This window comes from Vespula pensylvanica, chromosome 9, assembly GCF_014466175.1.
Source record: "Vespula pensylvanica isolate Volc-1 chromosome 9, ASM1446617v1, whole genome shotgun sequence".
Taxonomy (NCBI): Eukaryota; Metazoa; Arthropoda; class Insecta; order Hymenoptera; family Vespidae; genus Vespula; species Vespula pensylvanica.
In genome coordinates this window covers 7272449-7281124 of record NC_057693.1, presented here as the reverse complement: position 1 = coordinate 7281124, position 8676 = coordinate 7272449, and the positions used below count along the sequence as shown (strand labels likewise).

General features: G+C 30.9%; 3 protein-coding genes across 4 annotated transcripts; 2 read left to right on the top strand and 1 right to left on the bottom strand.

Annotated features, from left to right (window-relative positions):
• Positions 1-251: 251 nt before the first annotated feature.
• On the top strand, positions 252-1991 carry LOC122632074 (endoplasmic reticulum resident protein 29). The gene is made up of 3 exons (XM_043818522.1): positions 252-734; positions 1203-1601; positions 1698-1991. Exons 1-3 carry the CDS (start codon positions 627-629, stop codon positions 1932-1934), a joined length of 744 nt encoding a protein of 247 aa, XP_043674457.1. The 5' UTR covers positions 252-626; the 3' UTR covers positions 1935-1991.
• Positions 1992-2336: 345 nt separating this feature from the next.
• LOC122632073 (ran-specific GTPase-activating protein-like) lies at positions 2337-4369 on the bottom strand. Of its 2 annotated transcripts, none has more exons than XM_043818520.1 (4): positions 4094-4369; positions 3586-3743; positions 3205-3491; positions 2337-2994 (listed from the first exon to the last, which is right to left on the bottom strand). In XM_043818520.1, exons 1-4 carry the CDS (start codon positions 4103-4105, stop codon positions 2708-2710), a joined length of 744 nt encoding a protein of 247 aa, XP_043674455.1. In that variant the 5' UTR covers positions 4106-4369; the 3' UTR covers positions 2337-2707. The 2 variants fall into 2 exon arrangements, with proteins under 2 accessions (XP_043674455.1, XP_043674454.1); XM_043818519.1 differs by having other exon boundaries at positions 4091-4366.
• Positions 4370-4885: 516 nt separating this feature from the next.
• On the top strand, positions 4886-8276 carry LOC122632071 (serine/threonine-protein phosphatase alpha-2 isoform). Its single transcript, XM_043818512.1, has 5 exons — positions 4886-5136; positions 5969-6100; positions 6190-6420; positions 6642-6970; positions 7058-8276. The coding sequence occupies exons 1-5, from the start codon at positions 5082-5084 to the stop codon at positions 7295-7297; spliced, it is 987 nt and encodes a 328-aa protein (XP_043674447.1). The 5' UTR covers positions 4886-5081; the 3' UTR covers positions 7298-8276.
• The last annotated feature ends 400 nt before the right edge of the window (positions 8277-8676 follow it).

Sequence of the window (8676 nt, the reverse complement as noted above, 5' to 3'; positions counted from 1 at the left end):
TATCATTTATTTTCGAATTCTCTGTTAAACAAGAGTGATTTATCATATAAAAAATCGAATCGAATCGAATTCTATTTCTCTTTCTCTCTCATATTACATATTTATTTAATTAACGGTGACGAGAAAATTGATCCTCTCGATTCGATCAACGGCACGATACTGCTCCAGTGTTTTCTATCTTTGTTTATTTCGGGCTCTACTCCCCTCCCTCACTCCTATCGACTCTCATTCCCTCTCTCTCTCTCCCCCCTCCACTACCGTCCCCTATTACCATTCCAGTACAGTATATAATAGACACATACATACACTCTTCTTCTTCTGTTACTCTATCTCTTTTCTTTCTTCGATTATATCGTTACGATAAACGTATGAGAGAAGAGAGTCGATATCAACGAGAGGCAACCTTAAATAATCTAAATAAAATTGATTCAAGTAAATCTGTGACTTTGTTTTATGAATCTCTATAATCGGTGATAAAATATATCAGAAAAGAAAAAGTTAACCGATTCGATTTTCTTTCGTCAAAGTTTTCTATTTTTATTCTACGTGACTTCTTTTTCTCTCTTTCTTCCTTTTCTTTTTTTCTTTTTATCTAATCGAATTGATCGTAGTTCTTCGATAATAAGATGTTAATACCGTTGATCATATTCATCGGCACGATCATTGGATCGAGCATTTCTATCGCCGAGGATTGCAAAGGTTGCGTCCCTTTGGATTCTTATTCCTTCGACAAGGTACAGATTTATTTTTTAGTTCATTTTTTTACTATATTTTTTACTTTGTCTATTTTATTGATATGTAGGTTTTTAAAGAATTCTTTTCCACGTTTTTTCTTTCTTTTTTTTTGTTTTTATTATTAATGTTTTCATTTTTTCAGCCGTTGCTATTGTTACCTATTATAGTGTATGTGTATGTGTGTGTGTGCATATATACATACGTATATATAGTGTCATATATTTTATACGATCTTTTTTTTCTTGTACGTAAAACTTGTTTTATGCTCACACACACACACACACACACACTTAATCCTTCTTTTTTTATCTGATGCAAATTGTAAAGTCACAAAATTAATTAATGTTTCGAATTACACAGCAAATGTTTATTATCTATGATACAAATATTTTAATATGAACAAATAACAAGTACACTTGTTATAATTCCAATTCCATATTTAATTCTGTATGTTGTTATTATTATAGGTGATAGCCAAGTTTAAGGCATCAGTTGTCAAATTCGATGTAGCATTTCCATATGGAGAAAAACATTTACAATTTGGAAAGATAGCAGCATCCACCAAAGAGTCTCAAGATCTTTTAGTCGCTGAAGTTGGCGTTAAAGATTTTGGCAACAAAGATAACGCAGACTTGGCTAAGCGTTACAACATTAAGAAGGAAGATTTTCCAGTTGTACTATTGTTTTTACAAGGAAAAACGGAACCTCTTAGATTTGTTGCAGAAAAGGATGATGATTTTACTGCAGACAATATCAAACGATTTGTTAAATCAAAGTCAGGCGTTTATCTTGGATTACCAGGTTGTGTAGAACAATTAGATAGACTTGCTGAGGAATTTAAAACTAGTGCAGAAAATGATAGACAGGTAAGCTAACTGAAAGAGATAATGTTAAAACTATCAGATTGTTTCTTGATATAAATAAATTTATGATCTTTTTTTTTTTTTTTTTTTTTTTTTCAGGAAATTTTACACAAAGCTAAAGTCTTTGAGGAAATATTACCAGAAACGCAACGTGCAGCTGCAAAGGTATACGTTAAAACGATGGAAAGAATATTGGAGCGAGGAGACATATTTGTTCAAACAGAACAAACACGACTCGAAGGCCTTCTAAAAGGAAAGTTATCAGATGAGAAAAAACGTACAATGGAAGAAAGGAGAAATATTTTACAATCGTTTACGCACAGGGATGAGCTGTGAAAAATTTTGTACACAATATGAATCTCAAAGATATAAAAAAATATTCAGATATTAAAATTTGCCTTGTTTTTTATTTTTTTTTATTTTGTTAAAATTGATATCATCTGTAATAATTACTTGACTCAAAGTAATACATTTTTATATTTTATAAATTTGTTAATGAAGCAAAATAGATCAAAACAAATACTATTAAATGAAAACAATCTCCACAGTAATGAGTAATTTACTCGATTATCGTTTTACAATTTATTTGTTACTGCTGCCATTATTTTTATATACTTATTAACTTTAATGTTAAGGTCAAATTATAATAAAAATAATAATACATAAAATAACTCTCAACAAAGGACTTTTACAAGATAAAATTTCACTCCTATTATATATAAATGCGAAGTTCATAAATTGATGTAATTTTTACATTTATTCAGGTCGAAAAATTTGTATTGATAAACATTTTCTAGTATAAATGCTATCGCACTTTCATCTACTCTCGATTAAAAAGATTACGCCACATAACGTTCGTATAAACAATGCCTTATTAATAAAGTGAAAATATACTTTAGTTTGTTTTAAATGACATTGCTAAAAATTTGTCTATAAAATCATTTGTATATCTTTTAAGCATTGGTAGCGTATTATTTGAATGCATACATGTACATATATATGTACGTACATGTGTACATAATTATTGCATATTGCTTGGAATGTGCCATGGATATTAACTTCACTTTTCCCTTGCACTATTGAAAGTTCATTACTTTTATATGTTCTTATTAATTTTTTGAATTATCATGTACTTCTAAATTTTCGAGTCCTTTGGTTACTTCCTCTGTATTTTCTACAATTTTTATGTTTTCCACTGAATCTTTAGTAACCTCTTTGCAAACTTTGTTTGTTTGTTCTTCATTGTCAGTACTCTCACTGTAGCTTACATCACTGCAGGATTCACTATCACTATCGACTTGCTTAACTTCAGGATTGCTTTTACCAGCATAAATTTCACATTCAGATCCCACTACAGCTTTTGCCTTTTCAAAGGCATCTTTCCATAATGATGCATCTTAGATAAAAAAAAATAAAAAAAAATAAAAAAGAAATAAAAAAAGAAAACAGTATATCCATTAAATATGATAAAAATAAGTTATGCTCTTATGAATGCTATTAGGTAGATCTAACTAAATATGTCATGTTACCTTAACGCACATATGCAATAAAGAAGTAAAAAATATTAATATAGAAAAAATATAGAATAAATCAAAGGAATTCTTACTTTCAGCATTCGCAAAACGTATTGCAAGTAATTCTGGTTTAAGTTGTTCATCTGCAAAATCAGCAAGAACACTCCAAACCCAAGCTCTGTCGCTGCCACAATTTGGTTTCAATTCCATCCAAGGAGTAACAAAATGATTAGCACATATTTTCAATGTCTTGTCTCTGCGCATTACTACCCTGACTGTATTTTTCGTCTTATGTCTTAATAGTTTCACTTCTCCAGTACCACGTTCTTTCCATTCTGGTGGACTACTCGTAGAGTCATAACGATACAGTTTAGCTCTTCTGTAATTACAATAAATATTATACTAGATCAATTTCTTTTCAAATATATTTTTAATATATGATATATTATCTCTTCCTATAACTTTAGACTTACAATTTAATCATCTCAACTTCATCTTCTTCATTATTGGAAACCTCTATTAAAGGTAAAGATATGATCGGTTCAAAATGTACATCATTTTCTATATTAACATCGTCATTATCTTGAACTTCACAATTTGTACCCTTTACGTCCACATGATCTCCATTCAACTGTATTACGAATGATGCATTATTATTTGTGAACAATTTGTGAAACATGTATTTGTTATATAATTAGATTTGATTCTTTTTATAAACTTTAATTATTTAAGCAGGCTAGAAAATAAAGTTTGCGGAAATATATAATCACTTTTCTATAATACGATATATTATTATTATCATTATCATTATCATTATCATCATCATCATCATTATCATCATTATCATCATTATTATTGTTAGAAATAAGAAGTAAAATATAGCCTCTAAGGTTGGAAAAAGATTGTGATAACAAAAAGTCCTCAATTTCTTCAAATAAAATTTTAAACGAGATCTATGAAAATCTATGAAATATTTACCACGTTTTCTGGCATATTTTTCTAACGCGGATTAGTAGAATCAATGAGAAGAATTGCCACACCACTTAACGCTGATATTTCCAATACAATAAATCGCAAAGCGAAAATAAATTTCGATTCGAATAACCACAAATCTGTTTATCAATATCACGTTGCACGCAATTTCCCAATTTTTCGATTAACGTTTCTACCTTCATTCAAGAGAAATAACTTCGTATATACGTAAGTTTTTCATGTTATCGTCAACTGTTTTAAAGTACGGCGACATTCTTTTAGAATTTCGATATGATCGAATAACGTTCAAGGAGAATTGCAAAAGTCGCTTGCTGTTTGGATACGATCTCGTATAAGTTATCATATTTAAAATCGACCAATTGTCATTAAGGTTCGAGAAGAATGTGTGCTCCGATTGGTTCTTAACAAAATAATAATTGTTATCGATGACAAAAATCAACATATAAAATCTTTTCCAGATGAAAATATCTGATGTTTGTCAATTAAAAATAACAATCCAATAAAGAAAATTACAAAAATTTATTAACAATTATTTGTTTCGTGTAACGAGATTAAAACCAAAAGAAGAGGAGTTTAATAAAAGTCCAAATATACGCGTACGATTCGTGGAAACATTGGATCACGAGCGGAAGAAGTTCAAAGCTGTCTGAAGTAATCGCGTACTTCGAACGCGCATAGAGAAAGAAGGTTGTGGCCAGTTGTGGCGGTAGAATCGTTGCCTCGGAGTTATGAGGTGGTGGGGGAAAGAGCTTGGCGGCGAGAGAAGGAGAAGGCGAGAGAGAGGGAGAAAGAGAAAAAGAACTGAAGGGAGTGGAGTGCGCGTTTATCCGGGCAGCCATTGCGGGTACCTTGTCGAAAACCGCGAAGACGATAAAGTGCATTGTGTTAGGCGGATTAAAATCCAGGAGAATCAAGGATCATCCTCGTATCAAGGTGCTCCGTGTGAAGCCCGGTACGCGCACGAAACTCCGGTCCGATGGCTGAGACCGACAAGTTAAACATTGACAGCATCATAGGTCGATTGTTAGAAGGTAAAACTCTCTGCTTGATCGTCGTCCTTAAGAGGGGGGTATGATGCGGAGTAAAGAGTAAGCCGCGTCATCCTTTCACGACTTTTTATCTTCATTAAGCTAAATATCTTTCATTTCTCCTGCTTATTATTTTCCATATTTTTTATCCAAGACATATGTATCTATTCTTTCTCGAACCTTTCTTTATACCGATTACGCAATGTAATCTAAACACGAGCGATGGTATTAAAGAAATCGAGTGAGAGAGAAAGATGGAGAAAGAAAAGAGAAAGAGGTACATTATCATCAGTGATTTGTTTATATAAAAATGAGGTTGACAACTATACTTGAATCATTAGGGCTTTTGGGCGAGGCCCGATTCTTTGGTTTTACTTTAAAATGTATAATCTCTATTCTTTGTGATAGTAAAAATATTGTTTGCATGAATATCGTCGATGTCGCCACCAATGTTGTTTATTATAGATTCTACCTATTGGCTATATTAAGAGTTTATGCTGATTCATGCAAATATTCGATCAAGGGTCTATGCTTGCGCTAGAGTTGCGTATACGCGCGTGCGTCACTGCTCGTTTGACTCCAAAAAAAATATAAATATATAATGTAGTAAATTTGAATCATAAAGTGTAATATTTTTTAGCGCTGTCATACACCGTTGACCTTACTTGTTCTTTTATTTTTTTCTTTTACCTCTTTTTATCGTTTATATTTCAAAAACAAGATAATATATATACATATATATATATATCATCATATATATATACATACATACACATATATTTATATATCTTTTATTGTAGCAAGGTATATGTATTGTAATATTTCGTTTTGTTAGTACGAGGTGCTAGACCAGGAAAAAATGTACAATTGTCTGAAGGAGAAATTCGGGGACTTTGTCTCAAATCCCGTGAAATTTTTCTATCACAGCCTATTTTACTAGAGCTTGAAGCACCACTTAAAATATGTGGTAAGTTTTTATAAAATATATCCATTAATTACAAACTATTGGGTATTAATATATTTAATTGAAGCTTGACTAAACATATTCTTTTTAAGGTGATATTCATGGTCAATATTATGATTTATTGCGACTTTTTGAATATGGTGGATTTCCACCTGAAAGCAATTATCTCTTCTTAGGAGATTACGTTGATAGAGGAAAACAATCTTTAGAAACCATTTGTCTTCTTCTTGCTTATAAGATCAAGTACCCTGAAAACTTTTTCTTACTCAGAGGTAACCATGAATGTGCTTCTATTAACAGGATATATGGATTTTATGACGAATGTAAGTATTTTGTAAAATTACTACATCAATAATTCATTTTTTTTCATCTTTTAAGACAATTCGTATTCTATATCTTTATCTTTTCCTTACTTATAATATATACATGTGAAAGTAAGAAAAGATTAATTCTTTTTTTTTTTTGTCTTAATAAACTCGTGTGGCACTGTTTGCGACAAGTATTATTTTTTTAAATTTATTAATCATACTAAATAATATTTCAGGTAAACGCCGATACAACATTAAGTTGTGGAAAACTTTTACGGATTGCTTCAATTGTTTACCTGTTGCTGCTATTGTTGATGAGAAAATATTTTGTTGTCACGGAGGTTTGAGTCCAGATCTTCAAAGCATGGAACAGATTAGACGTATCATGCGACCAACGGATGTGCCAGATCAAGGACTTCTTTGCGATTTACTATGGTCTGATCCAGATAAAGATACTATGGGTTGGGGTGAGAATGATCGTGGCGTATCTTTCACATTTGGCGCAGAAATAGTTGCTAAATTTTTACATAAACATGATTTTGATCTGATATGCCGTGCACATCAGGTAAGTATATTCATTCCGCTTTATTCTCATTCAATATTTAAAATTTTAATTGATAGATTGATCTAATTGTTTTCATTAAAATTCTAGGTAGTTGAAGATGGTTACGAATTTTTTGCAAAACGACAATTGGTAACTTTATTTTCGGCTCCAAATTATTGTGGCGAATTTGATAATGCTGGTGCCATGATGTCGGTAGACGAGACTCTCATGTGCAGTTTCCAAATTTTAAAGCCAGCAGATAAAAGGAAATTCACTTATGGTGGTCTGAACGCAGGACGACCGGTAACACCTCCACGAGGTGCAAATAACAAAAATAAGAAGAAGTGAAATTATTAGAATGGTTTTTGGACGTAAAAAACTTAGGATCTTATCTACTGTTCCCCACGTCCGTTTTTTTTTTTTTTTGACATTTGGAATTCTTATAAATGCGAGTTGCTATTAATTCATTGTGAAACATACGGAGTCCATTCAAAAGAAAAGAAAAAGAAAAAAAGAAAAAAAAAAAAGAAAAAAAAAGCAATGACTACTTAACAAATGGTAGGTATAATCCGGAGAGGCGTTGCTCGTTATTCGCAAGAGGTTTAAAAAATAATGAAAGTAATTCAGTTACGGTAAGGTAGAATCTATCGATCGGAAATTGATTTCTGTGTGTACGTATGCACGGTCGACTTAAATATGGAATAATAAACACAACAAAAATATATATATATGTTATAAGAAAAGGTACGAATTAATGAGAAGGGAAAAAAGAAACAGAAGTAATAAACATCGGGTGTAAAAGATGAAAAATCTGATTAAAATGACGTAGATCTTATAATAATAATAATGATAATGATGATGATAATAATAATAATAATAATAATAATAATAATAGCTATCACTCGTTCGATAAAACGATCTCTGAACTGTAATATTTAGCACTCTTGCAGCTTTTATATAGTTCTGTCAAACTGTGACATCAAATTATATATACATACATATATATATATTATTTTGTTTCGCTTAAATTTCATTTGTAATAACGCGATACGACCAAAAAAAAAAAAAAATATATATATATCCGGCAATTTTATTATAGCAAAATAATATACGATATGTAAGCGCGATAATATATTATTAGTAACTGCCTATGATCGTCAACTATCGACTGTAATACGTCCATACGAATCTTGTACAAAGTAATATTATAATCGAAGCTCAACGTTTCTCTGAAAGAAAATAAAAAGAACACTCGCACAAACTTCATGAAACAGATTGGTATAAATGGGTAATGGATTTGCGTAATAAACGTCTTTATATATATATATAAAAAAGAAGAAAAAAAATACATGCGAGATATATAAAATGAAATTGAGTTTCATTTTTTTGTAGAACCCTTATAAACGAATAAAATAGTTCATTTTTTAATCAAACGTTCGATCGTATCCTATGTATGTCGAGTCATTCGTTATAATATGATGAGAAAGAAACTAACGTAAATACGTATAGTTGTATAGCGTTGCAAAGCTTCTCCGGACTCTTGCCCGATATCATTATAAATAATAACATGCGAAGTAATAATAATATGTCGTTACAATACATTTCAAATAAAATACGTATAACGCAAGTGTAGTTGAGCGTTACGTTCAAAAATTGTAATAGAAAACATGGAAAAAGAGAAATATTTTACATCACATGGATATTAATCTTTTTTCAACACGAATGTG